The sequence below is a fragment of the Heterocephalus glaber genome, unplaced genomic scaffold (assembly GCF_053883595.1).
Source record: "Heterocephalus glaber isolate CG9 unplaced genomic scaffold, H.glaber_assembly_v1.0 deba00001550, whole genome shotgun sequence".
Lineage (NCBI taxonomy): Eukaryota > Metazoa > Chordata > Mammalia > Rodentia > Bathyergidae > Heterocephalus > Heterocephalus glaber.
The window spans coordinates 4,029,742-4,050,215 of NW_028258343.1; the positions used below are offsets into that span (position 1 = coordinate 4,029,742).

The 20,474-nt window shown below is 43.7% G+C and overlaps 1 protein-coding gene across 6 annotated transcripts in view; it reads right to left on the bottom strand.

The window, feature by feature from the left end:
• Nucleotides 1-15,209, bottom strand: part of LOC147824210 (uncharacterized) — a 53,290-nt gene extending 38,081 nt beyond the window's left edge. The window contains exons 1-2 of one of the 6 annotated variants that reach the window (XM_087190025.1): nucleotides 14,419-15,209; nucleotides 13,947-13,974 (exon numbers count right to left, since the gene is read on the bottom strand). In XM_087190025.1, coding sequence (XP_087046151.1) covers nucleotides 13,947-13,974; nucleotides 14,419-14,502 — 112 coding nt within the window. In that variant the 5' untranslated portion in view covers nucleotides 14,503-15,209. Of the gene's footprint in view, nucleotides 1-277; nucleotides 9,241-13,946; nucleotides 13,975-14,418 lie in introns of those variants that run through there. The other 5 variants (XR_015442489.1, XR_015442490.1, XR_015442487.1 and 2 more) reach the window with 5 other exon arrangements.
• Nucleotides 15,210-20,474: the final 5,265 nt, after the last annotated feature.

A 20,474-nucleotide genomic window follows, 5' to 3' on the forward strand; every position in this document is an offset into this window, starting at 1 on the left:
TGCTGGGGATGCCACTTCCTTGAGGTAAAATCCACATCTCCTTCCCAACACCACTACCCAGCCTCAGAGGTCATCTCTGTCCTTGAGTCCAAATAATCAAGATGATGACATCCGAACATAATGGTACTTTGCCAGCTCTGATACTGTGCTCCTCATGAGCCAAAGCCCCTTTAGCAAGGCAGTTCCAAGCAAAGAAAAATTAGTGCTCAAGTCCTTTCCAGTTGCAGACTCTTAAGATTCTCTCCCACAAAAACAATCAAATCTCTCAGTCTCCTACCCCATCTGATTCTGTATTCCAATCTTTCCCCCTCTGGCTTTGCTTGATCTTACTACAGATTTCTCATAGTACAGTGGGTCCTCAGCAATTGCCAGAGGCTCCCTGAGCTGCCAGACAGGTAAAGCCTGTTGCCTGTAAAAGGTGCTTCCCAGCACTGGGCCAAAAGGGCCCTTCCCACCCAGCAGGTCCCACCTATCCAGTGCCACCACAGGTCCTGCTCTGAGGGGCCACTCCTTGTCTCATCTGGAATGACAGCCAGGCACTTGGACTGCTCATGGCTCATCTCATGTGGGCCTCATCCTTACTTGGTGTCCAGGCTTCTCAGCAGCTTAGTTCCCTGCCTGGGTTGTAGAGGAGACTCTTGCCATTTTGCTTCCCAGGATAAAAAATGCTGAAAAATTCAATTAAATAGGAATAGTGCTCTGGGAAGAGGAGAGATGTGACTAGAACTTAATTATTGTTTCTTCCTTTCTTTTTAACAAAGCACTGAAGGCCTCAGAAGGACCTGTCAGGGTTGTCAGTGACCAGCAGTGCTCAGGGTCAGGTAGAACAGCAGCCTGAAGACTTGCTTTCCATAAGCCTAGCTGGGGTCTGCCTCTATGGCACTGATTGCCAGGCCAGTGAAGTTTAAAAAAGAAACACACACACACACACACACACACACACACACACACACGCACGCACATGTACACACATGCACAAACACATGTATGGGAATGACAGTAGGCAAATTAACTCCAAGAAAAAAATTCACTACCTGTACTATGTGTGCTTTTTTCATTGAACCCTAGATGAATGTCAGTGGTAAGACAGGACCTGCAGGCGCCCATGGCCAGATTTGAGCAATGCTTCTCTGTAGCATAGCTGGGCAAGGGCTTCCATGCAGTGTTAAGAGCCACCCAGTGGCACCAGGATATTTGGTCCTACTTCTCTGGCCTTTATCAGAGACCTGCTCTAGGCCGACAGGGGGTGATAAAAGGCAATTGCTTGGCTTAGCGTGGAGCATGCAACCACATGGAACATCAGCGAAGCTGTGTTGTGCAGTACTGTCACCTGCTCAGGTGTTTATAGTTAGTACTGGTTGTTCCACACCCAGGTCTTGGGGGATCATTTTGCCAACTTGCCTACAAACTTGCTAGAAATTATCCTAAATGAAGGAAATTTCTGTTGCCAGTTCAAGTAAAACTAATGGCCTTCTGTTTCCTCTTTAAGTGATTCATTTTGTGGATCTGTTATTTAAAATCTACTGGATAGGGATGTGAGAAAAATGTGTAATGAAGTATTACCTTATGGTAATGTGTTTTTATTGACATGAACTATGACATTACTAAGAAAACTCCATGGCAAGGGAGAATGTTGGAATTAGAAGAGAACTTAACTCTCCACCTAGGTCAGGAATCCTTGCCACATGCTGGGTGCCTCACACTGGACCCCAAAGTTCCTATGCTTGTGCCTGGCTCCAACCAAAGCTCTTCTGATCTGGCCATTGCTCTTCACTAGAATGTGGCATCTTACAAGGAAATACTATTATTCATTCTCGCTTTGAACTGCGAATCAGAGAGGAAATAACTAGACCTTATCTTTATCCCCTCTAGTCAAACTCTGTCTCCCAAATTTCTTGCCCCCTCCCCCAGTCACAGAATGAAATCTCGCATGCACATCTGGGTGAAAAGAGACACAGGGATAAGCAGCAAGGAGTGCTGCCAGGCTTGGGCTGTGCATTTACCTGGCCCAGGGCGGCCTGGGGGAGCTGCAGTAAGGTGAGGGGACATGCAGGAGGGAATCTGCATCAGGGAGGAGCAGCGCTGAGCTACAAAATGGGGAAATGCATGGGCAATGGCAACATAGCAGTTTTCAGCTGAGCCAGGCGCTGGTCTGGCCTTGTACGGAGTTGCTTGGAAGCACTGCTCTTATTCTGATCTCTGTCACTGTTAGTGGCAATATCCGTAATCTAGAGGACAATGCTGAGATCATTTCTCTTCTTCCACAGCATGCTGAGAATGTTTTCTTAGCTCAATTGTTCGTTTCTTTCTGAATTAGCAGCTCCTGTACCTGGTGGCTCTGTGATACCTTTGCTCCTCAAGGCCCAACCCAGAAGTCTGATGAAATGGATTTGAAAATAGCCCTCAAGTATATTTCCTGTTGAAGAAGGAAACAGCAAACTGAAGAACATCCAGCCCTGTGTTCGGCCTGAGAGTTGGGAGGTAGTGAGAATGTTAATCTTTCTTAGGCAGTAGCTTTTTAAAATTCCAGGGTGAGGGAAGGTGAGAGACAGAGAGTGGGCAGCCAGATTGGGCAGGTTCGTACACACTGCGCATCAAGAGAACAGCAAGTTCTCAGGAGAAGGAAGACAAGATTGAGAAAGCAAAGCCAAGAGCAGCACTGTTTTGGAAGAGAGACAAAAGTATCTGAACAACTCCCAAATTTCCATTCCTGAGCCCTCTGGGCTTGAAGCTGGGCCAGTACCGGAGAGCAGATAAGCTAGGCCATCTCATTCAGGGGGAAAATATTCTCTGATTCTGTGTCAGCTTTACTGAGGGCTAAAAAAAAAATCTTTGCAAAGCAGTCACGTTACTTCTGTCCATGGTCAGATTGTTACAAGAGATGAAATATGAAAATACCTCCCTAGTCTGTGGGATGTCTGAGATACCGAGTTCGTGTTTGCTAAAATCAAAGAATAAATTCTAGGAACAATGGAGGTTAAGAGTAGGAAAATATTATTGAGAGAAAGAAAGCTTCTAAGAGAGACAGAAGGGGACCTGAATGGATAACCCAGGGACCTCACTTTACAGGGAAGTTTTGTAGAGCAAAACCAAGTGGGTACAAAGTGGGTTACAGCTGTGATTAACTAATAAGGTTACAAGTATAGTCACTTAGGTGATAGTGATCCAATGGGGAAGTAGGACATGTAGCAAGAAGTGCACATAGAAAGAACAAAGAGCTCAGGTAGGTGATGGATCTTGGGGTGTTGGTCACCCCCTGAGGCGACTGATGTCTCTCCAGACTTTACCAGACCAGGTGGTATCACCTGTCTCATCCCTTGGGGAAGTGTGTAGGCCAGGCCCTCCAGCTGATGTGTCTCCAGCCACAGTTTTAGTCTGTTTTTACCTTTTGCCCTGACTCTGTGAGAGCTCAGCCCTAAGTTATATTTCTAACTTAGCTGTCTGTAGTAAGGTGGCTTGGAGAACAGCAGTTTCCAGGACAGAAAGCTTGTTGTTTATTCTAAGACACTGACCTTGTGCCAACAGCGTCCACCTGGATTCCCACCATTTCCACTCATCCTGTGTCTAAGTCCAAGTGAAGTGGGATGGTGGAATGGAGCTTCCAAGAGGAAACGAGTCTCGGTGTGCGACAGTCCTAGGGCCTGTAAGCTGTGGCCACATGAGGCAGGTGTGCTACCCTGCACACCAAGCTGCTTCCCAGCAGGCCCCGCCTGCCAGACACACACAATTTCTGAGCTCTCGCACTGCCTCTCTTCTTCACTGGGTCTCTTTCCTCCTTTGCTCCATTTATTCTTTTTCTTGCCCATAGAGTCAGAGCCACAATGTTTAAAAAGCACCCTGTTACGACAGCTTGTGACGGATGCCTTTGGTGGGGCTGAGTTACTGAAAGAACTGGAGACCTCAGGATCAGGGTCGCAGAGTGTGGCGGTCAAGGGCAACATCAAGCAACAAACACGCACCTGAAAACCATTTCACAGACTTGCAAAAAGAAAGGGTTCCTCCACTTTACAGGCTGTATCTTTCAAGGAGCAATTTACAAAGACATGAGATTTGATTTTTAAAAAGAAGCTTAGATGTGCTCTCAAAATCAAAGTCTTAACATAAACCGGATTAAGTTCGGACTGCCAAATAGTGGAAATGCTTACTGCCCAGGCGCCTGTGTGTGAGCTCAGTGAGTGTCCTTGGAGAGATGGGTGAATCCAGGGCATCCCAAGTCTGCAGGCCAGCGTGGAGCCAGCAGCTCCCACTGATAAGCCCTGGCCCGAAATGGAGCTCCGGGATTTGCCCCTTCTCTGCGATTGGTTTTAAAAACTTCAAGGCTGACTATTAGGGCTCCTGAGCAAGACCAAACAACCCGAGACATGCCCGGGTGAGTCACACCTAACCTAGGCAGTGTTGGATCCTGAGGGATGGAGACAAACAAAATGAAAAGATGTCTCACAGATCATATCTGACTTTCTGCCCTAATGTGGTGACTTAGCATCCACCCGGGGAAGCACTGAGTGGAACTCTGGACATAGCCTGCTGTCTAGGAGTGTGGCTTGAGACCCATCAAAACCTAACAGGCAGGGCCGCTTTCCCACTTGCTACCCTTGCACACGGTGTGAGCGGAGGGCAGAGGGCTCCCAGCCTCACCTGCTTGTGGGATATGACTGCAGATGCCAGGAGTGGACAGCACTGGATGTCCTGGGAGGAAAGGCCCACAGATGTGCTGCCAGAGTCTAATCAGGACTGTCACTGGCTGTAGGGCAGCCTGTCCTCTTGGAACTGTCAGCCTTCTGAGTGCCACTGGGGACGGTTTCGCTATAGCTGGTAATGTCCGCAAAAGCTTTTGGTTGTCACAGTGTGGGAGTGTAAGTAGCCATGGACCTCTAGTGGGTAGAGGCCAGCAAGGCTGCTAACTGTCCTACAACACGCAGGACAGCCCTTTGATAAAGAACTCTCCCGAACTCCATGTGGATGACACTGAGGTTGAGGGCCCCAGCTCTAGAGCCTGACCCCAACTGCACTGGGGAGGAAGCTGCCTCTCAGGGTTTGTAGGGGCCTCAATGCTTCCCCAAGGGAGAGACTCTACTCACTACAGTATGGGTGCGTCTGTCCTTTGGGTCGCACTGTAAACAATTATACAGAGTCAACAGAAAAAGAAGACCTAGGAGGGCAGGGCGTTGTCTGTTTTTTTGCCTAATACATATCAGATTCCCGGAACAATATGCCATGCATGGTTCACACTCAAGATATTTACCGAGGGACTAACAGACAAAATACCTCCCCCTACTGGAGAAATAATAACCAATATAACTGACATTTGTTGATTGTTTCCCAAGTGTCAGCTGTTCTAAATGCTTACGTTGTCTACATTAACTGAATCAGTCCTCACGTGCACTTTAGGTAGTGGACAGTACTATCATCCCTATTTTGCAGGTGAGGAAAATGAGGCAAGCAAATTTGATGAGTAAATTTGTCCAAGTCCACACAGTGCCAGAGCTGAGGTTTGAACCCAGCAGTCCAGCTCCAGAGCCTGGGCTCTTTGTTCTCACCTGACAGCCCCATTTGCCCCAGGTAAGATGTCGTATGTGTGGGTGCTGCCTTGTGCATCTCCTACAGGCCCAGTGAGATGGATCCCAAAAGACAGAAAACATGAGAGCACCTCCCAGCCCAGCACTGAGCCTTAAAACTATGCTGAAAATGCTAGAAAAGGAAAGAGCAGAGCCACCCAGATTCTGGAAGAACGAGAGGAGCCTTTGAGCCTGGGTGGCGATAACCCCTGGGTGTGGAGAAGTTGGTGGCTTTTTACCCTTCATCCTCTGCCACTAGCCCACGCCCTCCTGTCCAGCGCTCACCCTGCCTCTCAGGTGTGTGTCTGCACTTCATCAGAGAGACAGAGGGGCTGTGCGCAGGTGGAGCCCAGTTCCTTGGGACCAATACCTTCTTAGCTCCTGCCACTCCTTCCCCTCTCCCACCATGAGCGCTTCCCTGATGATGAAACCCAGTGTATCACATGCTGTGCCTGGCCATGTCTCAGACTGTCCCCACTCACCGTTTCCACTCCCAGTCCCTCACCAGCACCCTGCCCTGCCATGGCCGGACTCCCACCAGGACAGCCACCTGGCAGAAGCTCTGCTTTTTGCCATGCACCGGCTGCCCTGGCCTGGACTTTCCATCACTTGCAGCTGCATCTGCCCCAGAGCACCCGGCCTGCCCCACTGGGATGGGTGGGGCCAGCTCCAGACTTCTCTCTTCTCACCTGTCTGGGACAGCTACCTCCCCAGAGCTGCACCTCAGCTATGACACTGCTCAGAAACAAAGCTAGACCTGTGTCGAGGTCAGCAAAACCACTATCTCCCAGCCCACTGCCCACAGCGTGGGAGCTGTGCAATCAACCACCTCTGAGAAGGTTCTCGGTTCCCCAAGCAGGGGTCCCTCTCACCTGCAGGGGAACCAGGTGCCCTAGCCTGTAATGATATTGGTTCTTAACATATGTAACTGGGCTGGGTATTCCTTTCATTAGTGGCAGGCATGAGCTTTCTGAATAAGATCACTTGGGTTTAGTGAATTTCTGCAAGAAACACTAGCCAGGTAAGGCCTCAGAGGGCAGGACAGGATCACGTCAGATGTGGAGAGGGTCTTGTATGCACCTCAAAGCAAGGTGGAGACTACAGGAAGGAGACACATGTGAGCAGTGAGAAAAAAAGTAGAGGCATCAAGATTCTCTGTGCCAGAAGCCTCCCTGACCAGGTTAATACCATGCGTAGACGGCTATTAGAAAGTAGCTGTGGGTCTGGCTTTGATGTCTATGCTTCTTGGAAAGGCATCAGAAAAATGCATGGACACAGAATCTGAGGCAGGAAACCATGAGATTACAAGCCCTTGAGAATTACATATGTCATCATATTTATATTATATATGGTATATATTTGTATCATATGTTGTAAATATAGTATATATTATCACATATGTATGATAATGCCCATGATATTATTTACATTATATATGTACCTATACTTCCTAACTTACCTTGGGGTTGAGTCCCTACAAACCCTTCATAAGTGGAAAATACCCTGTTGAAAATGCATTGAACACAGCTAACTACTGAACGTCCTAGCTTCCCAATATAGCACACAGTTGAGACTCAGTTGGTTCCTCGAGTGATCTCAGGCCTGACTGGGAGCCCCAACTGCATACTGCTTCCTGGCAGCCTGAGAGAGGATCATACTACATATCACTAGCCCAGCAAAGGATCAGAAGTTAAATTCTGAAGTATGGTTTTTATTGAACGCGCCTCACTTCTGTACCCTATTGAAGGTGGAAAATCCTAAGTCAAAGCACTGGGAGCAGGGAGCAGCGGTGCGAGCTCAGATGTGTGTCAGCAGCCCAGCCTTCCCAGCCATGAGCCAGAGGCTCACAGAAGCACCGCCAGGAGAAGGGGGAGCAGGAGGGGGTCAGCTGACCTCCGAGCAGATGCGGAGCTCCTTGGCAGCAAAGATTGCATCTCACGCACCTTATTCAGCTTTTATTTAACACGGTGCCCACAGGTGCACACAAGGTGCTCGGCAGGTGCCTTCCGCAGCTCTTCCCAGAGCGGCTCTGACTTGCTCGGCATATGCAGGGTGTCCTTGATCTTCCTATCCCCCTCGGTGGATGGTGACCATCATCTGAACCACTTTTGCTGGGCCTGAGAAATCACGGCCAGAGCGCTACCAGGCCAGTGAAAGAGGCAGTGCTGCCTGGCCTGCTTGGGCAGAAGGCACAGAGCCCGGGGCCCAGGGACAGCCGCAGAGTGCTGAGGCCAGCCTTTCCAGGCCGGCAGTCGCAGGGCGCGGTCCCTGTGCAGGCCCAGGGTAAAGGGAGGCGAATGCTGCCCAAGCCTGGGCGCGGCAGGCAGGCCAGGAGGAGCCCATCTGGCCTCTGTGTGCTTGCTTAATTGGTTCTCCCAATTATTCCCCTGGGCTGGAGGCTGGGTCTGAGAGCCACCCCTGACCTAGGTGCAGCCTGGACTCAGGACGGTTGGGAGAGCTAGAGAGCTCCAGGGCGAGCAGCCCAACCCAGTCCTGACTTCTGGCTCCACTCATGCAGCCCAGCCCCTCCCTCCTCACCTGGCCTGTAACCCTCCCCAGGGTGGCCTGATTTACCAGCCGATTTTCCAAAGCCAAAAAGAGGTCTTCAGAAACTGCTAAGGCGAAAGACCTGTAGGTTGGCCCCAAGGAACAAAATTTCCACAGAAATCTTAAGAGCCAGGACTTGTAGAAAAAAACCCTGGCGTTGTGATTGAAAGAGCCACACATTTATGGCTGGCTTTGTCACTCCCTCTTCATAGCCAAGAGACAAGGCAGTCTACTTAAAGAGCCAGTCCATCTAATTTCTCATCACTGGTTTCGGGTGCAGTTCACATAAATGAGTATTTGTGTCACTTCTAGACTATGCCACATCGGAAGCTTGAGCAATACTTACATTATACACTGGAACACAGCATTTTCCTGCAAACAATTCTAGTACACACTGCTTGCTTCCTCTAATGAGAACATGTCCATCTATGTATCTTCAGCAGGAGTAATGACAAGGAAGTCCTAAAATGCCCCAGTGGGGTTGTGTCACTGCCACGTTGCCACTTCACAACCAACTTTGCTCACAGACAGAATAAACCGTCATTCGCTTGGAGAGGCTGCTCTCATGGCCTTTAAGGCTATGGCGAGGTAACATCTGAGTAATAATTCGAGTCACAGAGAGGAAATTTGAACTCAGTAGCACAAAGCAAATACCTATGCTAAATTCTTCTGTGAGGCTTTGTTTGTTTGTTTGGGGTGGTGACACTAGGAATTGAACCCAGGGCCTTCACACTGACCTACATCCCCAGCTCTTTTGTATTTTTTATTCTTTGAGACAGGGTCTCACTAAGTTGCCCAGGGTGGCCTCAAACGTACAATCCTCCTGCCTCAGCCTCCCAGAGTGCTGGGATCACAGGGATGCGCCTCTACTCCTGGCTCTATTTTAGGTCTCCTGAGACTGAATGCTGCCTGGCTGCCTAGACACCCACAATCACAACCACATATTAATAACTTCAATTTTTCAGCACATATCCTTAGCAGGCAGTGCTTTTGGAGATCCCATAAATAGTCTTTGAATTCCCATGGCGTTAGGATACTGACACACTTACTTCACCCTTTTAGCAAACAGGGACACTGAGGATTTGACCGATTAAGTCATTTGTCCACAGGGATAAGCCTAAGAAATTGCAGAACCTGGATTTGGATTTGAACTCAGGCAGCCTGACTCCAAGACCTTTGTTACCTAATGATATGCTCTGCCACATTAAGAAACAAAAGCTGGAGAGCTGAGGGAAACGGAAGACTAATGTGTGAGAGGAACAGACAACTGACATGAAAGAAACTGTTGGGAGGAGGAAGACAGAACAGAAGATACATTGGAGAGGTGCAGTCTCGAAACCTCTCAGTTCTGTTCCTCTTGCCTGTACCCACAGGAAGTGGAGCCCTGGTCAGGACAGCAGGGGAACCAGCCACATGCACTGACCAATGCAGTGCTGGGCTGAGGGAGGAAATTCTCAGGGAGAATTTGATTATCCAGTGTCTTTCCTTACGAGCTGAGTTTAGAGCCTCTCCCCTAATAACACATCACCCCACTCAGATGTGAGTGACTTGGGGAAATCTTGGAACATTGTTTTCGTTACTGGATCGTGGGCATGGGGCATCATGAGAACCACCACCCTCTCTGGGGTGACAGTCAGCCTTGTGCCTTCTTTCTACTGCAGTAGCAACATCCTTCCTGCTGAATGATCTCTAGGCTCTGGAGTCCGGATTCAGAGCTCTCAAAGTACTGTAGGTCCCACTGCCACCTTCATCTGCAGGATATACGTACCAAGGCCCCCAGTGCACACTTGAAACCTTGGGTAGCACCGAATTCTTTGTATACTCTGGATTTTCCTACACATACAGCTATGCCTGTGATAAAGTTTAACTTCTATGCTAGGTATAATAAAAGATTAATACCAACAATAAAATAGAAAAATTATGACAATATATGTAACAAAAGTTATGTGATCATGGTGAACCTCTCTCTCTCTGTCTGTCTCTCTCTTTCTCTCTCTTTTCCTCTACTTTATTGAACTCTACTGTATTTTCAGACCAAAGTTAACCATATGTAGCTAAAAACATGGGAAGTGAAACTGTGGATAAGGGAGGACTAATGCAATAGAAGCTAAGTAAAAGCAAAACACAACTGTAGTCATACACTGGTCAAAACTCCACTCAGCACTTCTCCATCATGCATAGATCACACATTCATTAGCACTGCTTCATACAGAAACTATTATGTACTATGTGCATTCAATTATAAAATGAAGCATGTACCCAATACTAATTGTTCTTTCAGACTGAAAGCCATTTCCATTGAGCAATGTGTCTCGGTGTCATTTATGAAGACAGTTGCTAAGGGCAAGGTGGGCCCTCTTTCGAAGCTCCGTGTTAGTCATTACCTTTGCAGCTGGTTTTAGAAGCTTCTCATAATTAGTGTAATGCATACTATTTCTGCCTCAAGAAGCTCCGTGAGTATTAATCCTTAGAGAAGAGGTGCTCCAGATGCAAAGCTAAATCTGAGAAGCAGCGTGTTCAGGAACTGAGGAAGAGGGGCTGATCTCCCTTGTGCTTTGGACCAGTCGTTAATTACCATGCTTCAGAATCATCGGAAGAATTAAAAAACAAAATTCCTTTAGAATTCTGATTCTCTAGGTCAGGGGGGCTGGTATCGGGGATTTTTTAAAGAGGTCCTACGGGCGATTCTGATGCCCAGAGTGCTATTGTAAAAATATTAGCTTCCAGAAAGCCCTCAGGACTACGATTTCTTTCTGTTAGCTCCAGATTTATTTTCTATTTTTAAACTTTCATGTTTTTCATGGTTACATATTTATAAAAGGTATCCAGTATTATTTAGCACCTATTAATGAGGTTTTAAGATTATAAAATTAATGTTTTGATATAATACCTATATTTTCTTTTGAAATTTTTATATGTCAATTCCGTACTCTGTAACTTTGCTGAATTGATTCCTTAGTTTAAATATTTTTGTGTGTATATGTGGAATCATCTGGGCTTTCTATGTTTAAGACCATGTCACCTGGGCCGGGGATTTAGCTCAGTGGTTCCACCACCTGTCTCGAAAGTGCAAGGTCCTGAGTGAGTTCAATCCCCATTACTAAAAAAAAAAAAAAAAAAAAAAAAAAGCATATCACCTACCAACATAGATAATTTTACTTCTTCCTTTCCATCTTAGATAACATTGATTTCTTTTTCTTGCCTAATTGCGCTGGCCAGGACTTTTCATACTATTTTGAATAGGAGCGGTAAATGAGTAAGAAGCTTCTCTTGTTTCTGATCTTAGGAAAAAGCTCTAAATCTTTCACCATTAAGTATAATGCTAGCTATGGGCTTTTCATCTATGACTTTTATTATGCTTAGACAGTTTCTTTTTATTCCTGATTTATTGAGTTTATTCATGAAATGGTGTTGGATTTTATCAAGTGCTTGTCTACACGAATTAAGATACATCATATGGGTTTTTCTTCATTCAGTTAATAGTGTATATTATATTGATTTTTATATATTAAAACTTCTGTGCATGCCAGGAATAAATTCTACTCAGCCATCATGTGATGCGCTGCTGAACTGAGTTTTCTAATATTTCATGAAGGATGTCTGCAGTAATGCCCATTGGAGATGGTGATGGGTAGTTTTCTTATAGCACCCTTGTCTGGCTGGCCTGTCCAGTAATTCTAACCTCACAGAATGAACTAAGAAGTGTATGGTCTCCTTCAATTTCTCCAGAATACTTTGTTTTGTTTTGGTTTTTTGGGTTTTTTTGGTACCAGGGATTGAACTCGGGTCCTTGCGCTTGCGAGGCAAGCAGCGGAACCACTGAGCTAAATCCCCGGACCCTCTCCAGAATACTTTGAAGAGGATTGACATTGATTCTTCTTTAAATATTTGGCAGGATTCACCAGTGAAAGATGCCGCTTGCCCCAGGGGTTTTTTTGATGGGAGGTTTTCTGACTTCTGGTTCAATCTCCTAAGCTAAGAAGTTATATAGGCCTGCTCATATTTTCTATTTCTCCATGATTCAGCCTTGTGCTGTGTGCTTCTAAGAATTTCACTATTTCTCTGGCTTATCCAATTTTTTGGCACACCCATAACACACTTCCGTTGTTGTGTTTTTGTTTTCACCCACTTGCTGAAAAGATTAAGCACACCACAACACTACACTGGTCTGCAGTGGACTCGAACACAGTTGTTTCCTCAAGAAAAGCAAGACCCAGTGTTCACACAAGTGTCTATCTATGTCTTCACTGGTTTAATTTTTGGGCACGCTGTCTCAGTAAAAGTGCTCACTGCCCCAACGAGGCATCCTTAATAGTTTACTATTAAATTTTGTGCATGTTTTAGGAAACAGGAGATCTTTCTCTGTTGCTAAATCACTTTGTTGTCCTTTTGCCTCTTGGGTATGAATTTCAATGTTATTGACAGTAGTAAAAAGAAACTTGTGCATTGATTGAAATGTGTTCACAAGGAAATGATCAAACTATGGTACACCACTGTGCCTCAGTTTACCAGTTGTGCACCACCATGCTATAGTGCTGTCTTTCATGGAAGGTTTTTCTTGGAATTCTGAGAATATTTCATCTATCCTTCTTAAGCTGTATATGAATTTAATAAAAGGGATTAAAGTTTTTGACCTCCGTGGAAGGCATTATCATTTTAAAACAAAATACACATGTGGGATAAAGTGACTGCCATTTGACTCAGTAGGAAGTCTATTGCTCTGAGTATCTTAATAGATACAGCTGATACCTGGGCCTTTTCCATCCTGGGTCTTTCCATGCACCTCAGAACACTGAGCTGACCATGAGGAATTGGGAATGAGGAAGCTGGGCATAATGACACTTTGCTCCAGGGTGTTTTATAGACAGAGACTCATCAGCAGCTTCTCCAAAAGGGACAGAGGTTTAATGCAGTAGAGGCGATGGGTGTGTCCTCTTGACTCTGCTATTACTCTTGTGCCCAAAGGCAGCCCAAAGGATAATAGCACCTCTCCATTCATCACCAATGATTAGCTCTTCCATGTAACCCCAGTGTTTATTATCACCAGTGTACAGAGAAATAAATGTAGGTCCATAAATATAAAATGTTTGGCCAGAGAACACAGAATAAATGACAAAACATGCCACCCCAAGCCCAGATTCCTAGACTAGCAACCGGCTTTCTTTAGTTTGCTGTTTTCTTGATTAAAAAAAAAAACTTATCCAAAAATTCTTTATCAGTGTCTGCAACTTAGCCTTTAAGTATCCAATGTACAAACACACTTAGGTACTATTTTTCACATGGCACTTAATTTTTAAAAAATGGCTGCATGCTATTATGTTCACCTAATTGTTTCTTCCTCACTGATTGCTCCTTCTCAACTTACTTTACACCTCTAAGCACTACAGATTCCAAAGTCTTGTCCTCTGTCTTTGTTTTTCTCTCTTTTCCTGTGAAATGTCATGGCTTTAAATAAAGACACTTTGCTGAAAAGACCTAACTTCTCATTTGCTTATCAATGCTTTCCATGGAAAGAAGAATACAATCTAAAATCTGCATGATCCAGTATGTAGCTTCTTCAAATATGCCAAATCCAATCCTATCTTGCTATGTCCTCTGCCAGGAACACCATTTTCTAATGTTTTCCCATGATTCTCTTTTCCCAGTCCGAACATCACCTTCTTAGAGAAGTCTCCTCGGGCAGCTACAAGAAGTCAATATAGCTCCATCATTCTCTGTCCCATTATGCAGATTGGTTTTTAGTATCATTCATCCCTGTTTAAATCATCATATTTATTTGACTTGTTGGCTGACTGTCCCACCTACCAGAACATTAATTGAAAATAAAAACTCTGCCTTGTTTACCTGTGAATTTCCAGTTCCTGGGAAGTACCTGTTAAAAAGAAAATGTGCATTGAATATATTCTGATTATAATGGTAAAACAAACAAGTATAGAAAATGTGTAAATCATGGAAGAAGATCACTAAAGAAAAAAAAATTTGAGGCAGGGTCTCACTTTGTAGTTCAAGCAGGCCCTAAACTCACTACGTAGCTCAGGCTGACCTGCCTCAGCCTCCCAAATGCTGGGACTACAGGTGAAGAAAATTTTAGTATTCTAGATTGCCTCATTATCCAGAGGTGGCAATTTCATTCTCTCTTTCTCCCCCTCTGTAAGTGCATGTTTAATAAAATTGATATGTTGTACATACTGTGTTATAACCTTTTTTTAGTATCTAGTAATAGCTGTTAAGTGTATACTATATCAATAATAATTATTATAAAATATAAATATTAGAAACATTAAAAAGAATAAAAAGTAAATAATGAAGGTCATACCTTACTCAATCCAGTTCCCAGAAGTAACAGTGAAGATTGGTATATGTCTTTTATGGTTTTTCCTTTGTCTTTATAAATACACATGCACCTGGCACACAAATAAGATATATATAAGATCACAGAAATCAAACTTTTCTTCTTAGTTCCAGAACATATTGAGGTCTTTCCATGTCAAAACATGTTCAAAATTTTAAGGGATTTTTAATCTTTAAATTGGCTGCAGGGTGGAGAGAGTCTAGTAAGCCAACAAGAAGCAAGCTGATTCTTGCTTCAGGGAGATTTAGGACTAAAAACAAACTATACCCCTGAAGGCAAAGACTTGGAATGGAGTGAAACAATGAAGGACAGATTCAAAGTCTACAAGAAGCAGAAATAAAAGCCCAGTTTTCCTCCTACACTGCACAGTCAAATGGCTACCTTTTCCCGACCTTGGCAGAGAGAAACGTCTCTGAAGAGCATGGCACACAAACTGCAGCTGAGGGCAGAGTGAGGCACATGCTCAAAACAAATTTGGAAATTACATATTCACTGGTGAAACTCTAGCCAACTCTCACACTGACTCCTAGAATAGCAAAAATCAGGATATTCTTCCTAGCAAGAGATTGGGAGATTCTCTTCCAAGAAAACTGATTTCCCAAATACACTAGCAATATGACTACTCATTGGAAACAATATCCTCAGAGCCCAATCAACACAGATAGGGCTCTGAAACTAGAATTATTTTTGTATCTCACTCATAAATATAAACAAAGAACCAAAGATGTCAAATATCTAAGAAAAGGCTCAAAATTGAAAAATAGAAACAAAAATAAATAGATAAAAGATGGAACTCAAAGGAAAAAAGAGATAAAAAGGACCGGAGAAGTACATGTCAAAGTCTTTTTATTCATTTTTATTGCATAAAATAAGATGGGATGAACATTTTTTAAAAAAATAGAGAAAAAAAAAGTTTGAGAGATAAATATATGATAGGGGAGATTTCTCAGACTTAGCAGAAAGATTTCAATATTCATATTGAGAAACTCAATGAAAAGGAAGAACAAAACAAAGAGATGGAAAAGTAAAGAGAAAATAAAGCATTAAGAAAAGAAATGGAGAGAAAATGATGGAAAACTAGCAGATGTAACTAGGAGGTCTAACTTATGACACATAGGAGTTCCAGAGTAAGAGAACAGAGAAAATGAAGCACTTGAATAAAAGTGAGTAAATATCTACACAAGTGCACATCATAAATTTCAGAGCACAGAAACAAAGGGGAAATGTTAAACTCTTCCAGGGTTGGAAAAAACAATTCACAAGTAAGGGACTAGAGGTCAGAATGGTGGCTGACTTCTCGACAGCAATGTTTTTTGCTCTCACAATGTTTTTACCTTTGGCACCTGGCCCTGTCTCCTACTGCACACACTGAGTTTCTCTGGGGCTTAAACTCAGAAGTTGAATTTCTGCCCATGGGATACGTAGAGATTCTATTTTCCTCCATATAACACAATGGTTCTTCTCAATTATGGAGACAGTCTATGTGCCTACCAGCAGTCTTGGAGCAGTATAAGTAACCCCATGGAATTATCTAAGTATTATCAATGTTTCTGACTTTGTCAGTCTAGTGGGTATGAAATAGTGTATCACTGTTTTAATTATCCTTTCTCTGTTAGTGAAGTTAACTCTCTTCTTATGCTTCTTGGCTCTTCGGTTTCTGGCTTCTGAATTACTTATTCATATTCTTTGCCTATTTTTTCTTGGATTTTTCTCTTTTCCTAGTTCATTGTAGAACTCTTTTTAAATATAACATATATTATCACATATATGCATGCACTTCTATTTCTGCGTGTGTGGCAGTTGCTGTTGATGCTCCTTTGGTCCGCTCTGAGTCCCCCAAAGCTGCAGTGGGCAGTTCCCACACATCCCGTGTGTCTCCTCTTCTTTGCTTGAGGGATCAGGACCCCTTGCTCAGCTCACATCAGGCTCCGTCTGAAGTGTGGAGATGTAAGGCCCCAAGAGAACCCTAAACTATTAAGGGTCAGAGATTGTCAAGTATCTTACAGGACAATTTTACATGGATGCTCAGAAGCTTCAGAGCAGGACTGAGCCCCTGCACCTCCCTAAAACTATCAGTCTTTAAGACATTACAACAACCTCCTCTGCTCAGCTAAGGTATCAGCTCACAGACAATGCCCTTCCAAGCTGGGGATCAATCTCATGTGTCACCTCCCAGTGTTTTATTTAGGGGAATTCATGTTTCCTCTAATAGAAAGTTTAGGACCTACAGAATTAGAGGTCTCTGTCCCTAAGGGTGGTGGCAGAAATGCTTCAACCAGAGGACATAATTAGGGTTCCATTGAGCCTATAGCTGCTGCCCATGGTCATCTTGGTTTCCTCATAAAGGTAGACCAGAAGGTCAACAATCAGACTGAATACACCTGGGGGATCACTTGAGCTTGATTATCACAAGGGATATAGTTGCTGTAACAAAATTAATAAAGGCTCAGCAACAGCTGCAGCAATGTGGCTGTATTGGTGCCACTTACCCCACTGTTTTTCAGTTGTACCTTAGACGCCATGGCCCACAGCTACATTGAAGCAACAATAGCAGAGTCTACTCAGTGCAGCACAGAGGGGACCTAAGGAAAGCCCAGAGTGGCTGACAGTAGCAGGCCATGCTGGTGTCACAGATTGGTCTCCTAACCCCTGTCTGATTGTACCTGAAGCAGCAGCAGCAGCAGCAGGCAGTTCCTAAGCACACTGGCAGCTCTCACCGCAAGGGCCTTTCTGCCTCTTGGTGTGGAATCTCTCTCTGGTGCCTCATGAGCTTGTTCAGCCTGTGCCCAGGGTAGCCCACATGGGCTGGGTTAAACTTCCCATGGGGAAATCTCAACCATGAGAGGGAGCATCGCTGGGTACATAATCTAGTCTCTGTCCTTTGGCAGAACTCTTTGGAGGTGCATTTTGTGCCGCTCCTCAGAGGGCCCCTAGCAAGATGGCCCTAGTTGTCCACAGCAGTGCTCTGACTGCAAACACAGACTCGGTCATTTTTTTCTGTGGTGCCCTACTCAGATTCCTTCATTTGTGCTTCCTGGAATCACGTCCCAAATAAACTACCCACCTCTGCCTCCTAGGTCAGGAACATATTACAGAACATAAGAGCTCTGGTGTCAAAACCTCCTCTTGATGATTTGTAATGTAGTTTAGCGTATTAATGGTTCTGAAATTTATATAGCAATAGAAAAGCAAAAACAAAAACCTTTAAACCTTGTTTACCTCTGTATTGCCCAGATGTTTTTGTGTAGGGGTTGAGACCATAGACTTTGGAATCCAATCAGCCTGCCTTTGAATGATGGCACCACTGTTTACTTTGAAAGTCACTAAGGGTGAGTACCCCTAACTCTAAGGTGCGAATAACAATGCATCTACCTCGTGGGATTGTGTTAAAGTCAACTGAAGTAAGCCGCCCACGTAGTAAGGAGTAATAAATGGTAGATGTTATTGATATCATTTCATTATTTGACAATAGAATCTTTTGAGTAACATTATTGCTATCTTGAACATAGATCATTTTTGGCATTTTTAATATGCATTCCTCTAAGGAAAATCAGATCTTTCACTGAAAATGCTAGATCATAATTCTATCTGGTAGCTTTTCTTTTTTACAGAAGTCTTACAGGAACTTGTAGAATTCAAAAGAAAAACAAGACTCCTGTCAGTGAACTCCTCCAAATGAGAAACTTAGGTTTCAATGCCAACTTGACATTGAACGTGAGCTGTATAAATCTCCTTTGATGATTATTGTTTTGTCCATTTTTGGAATTTCTTTGTTCGGTTTCAATGGTGTTGCAGGAGAAATCTGTTTCAGAATGTAGGATTTTTCCATCCTTGTCTGCCAGTCCTAAGTGAAGCTGTGATGACTCATTCACCTTCAGCTTAACAGGAGAGATGGTATTGTTTTGTTGTCATGATAAACACAGCACCCAGGAAGTGTGTCTCTCCCTGACAACCTGCTTACAGACTAAAGCATCAGGCTACCTCAGCTAGAACAACAGGGTTACCTGTGCTTAACATTCTCCCATTCCTCCTCTATTTCCAAAAACAGGACTAGGGTTAAACAGCTATATATTGAAATTTTCCAAACTCTTCTTTGAAACAACAGACTGTGAATAAAAAGAACGTGAACAGTCATGTTTTACCCACAATTCCTCAGTATCACCACACAAGCTGAACTGAGGGGCAGGTGGCAGTTGGAGCCAGCTGTCTCCTCAGTGGCTTTCCTTCTGCCACTCAGCTTTACCAGGGATCCAAGACAGCATCACTGAGCACAAAAGAAAGAGACACTGGTCCAGAGATCTCCAGACAGCCCCACAGGGCAACTAGGCCAATGAGGAGCCAGTCGGAGTGGAGGCTCTTGTTAGAGTTCACAGTCAGGAAGCACTGAAGTAACATGCTTAGCTGAGGAACTTCAGGGTGGGTGCTTCTTTTCTTTTTTAATATGGCATAGTTTCATGTGAATTCCTGTGTGTTCACAGCATGTATGGATAGAAAGAAACAAATATAATTTGAGTCAGCTCAGACTTTAACTTGTGATGTTTCTGAATAAATTTATCCAATTTCTGATAACCTAGATTATTTTGAAAAGAGGACATTATTCCAATAATATGGCGAATGCCTGCTTTCTACATATGCTTCAATTCTCAACAATCCTCTGTATCTACACTAAAACCAGATTATCCTTTTCTTGAGCAAGGGTTAGGCATTCAAGTGTTGCTTGGGTTTAGAAGCTGGATGGAGAAGCATTTGGAAATACAAATTTTCACTGAAGCATTGTAATTTAACAATTTTCATAGAAAGGATAAACCAAGAAAAGAAGATTTGCATATGGGACTTTGTGTCACGTAACAATTTACTTTTAGTGATTAAACTCTGGATTTCAATTTCAAATCTAAATATTTCTTCTTTTGCAAGTCATTTTTAAAAATTCTTTTATTGGTACCTTTTAGGTGTACAATACATTTACATTTCTCATTGGGAACTTGTACCTTTACATGATGTATCTTGGTTGAAATCTAAATATTTCTTCTTTAAAGCAACATAATCAAAAACAACTGGTAATAGCTGGTTAATTATTGTGAGTCTTTGTGCTGGAAAAACTGGCTGGGCAAACCATTATACAACCATCTATTATGATTGCTTGATGACTCATTCTCATAAGACAATCTTATACCCTTTAAGTCAACAAGATTCCATTTCTTCACCCGAGAGAGCTGTCTTTACACAAACACCTGTACACACTTTGGAGTTTTCCTATTTATTTTTACAGCTAAGGAGAATACATTCTTAAGGGTGAAAGCAAAGCACAGTAAGGTGGTATGGATGGAAGGTCATCTGCATGGCTGGGTATGACTCTCCCTGAATTTCCCTTTCTGGCTCTTTTCCCACACCTACAGTGCATTGGACTCATCTCTGCCACACCTAAAACACACACCCAGATACTTACCAGAATTGCAAAATTCAGGAACAGTGTGGCACACACTGGAATGAGCTAGCCAGGCTCACAAAGATCATCTCCCAGAGCAAAAGGCTCTGACACTGAACCTGGGCCTGCAAACTCAGCCTGTCTACAGGATTTTTAAAACTGGAAACCACTCTGCAGAAATAAGATAAAGCAATCTTTTTTCCCTCAATACAGTGACTTTAAAAAATCCCCTTCAAAAATAACTGTTGGAGGAAGCATGGGGCAAAGAAAGGGGAGTCTTAAAAGAGGAGATTGGAAGTGAATCTCTTCATCTGGACTTTATTACACTTGCCACCTGCTGGGGACTGGCAGGGTCCTATGACAGCACTACTGAATATTTATATGAAATATCCTTGTATGACTTGAAATTACTTCAAATTACTCCAATGAGATGTTAAGCTGGATTCCTGTTGTTGTTGTTGTTGTTTTTAAACTGGGAAAACTTTAAATTTCTCTTTTCAGAAGAGAATTAAGTACTAGAGTACTATTAAAAATATTTCCTTGGATATTCCCCCTAAATCAAAGTCAAGGCATCAAGAACTGAGTTCAGCCAATT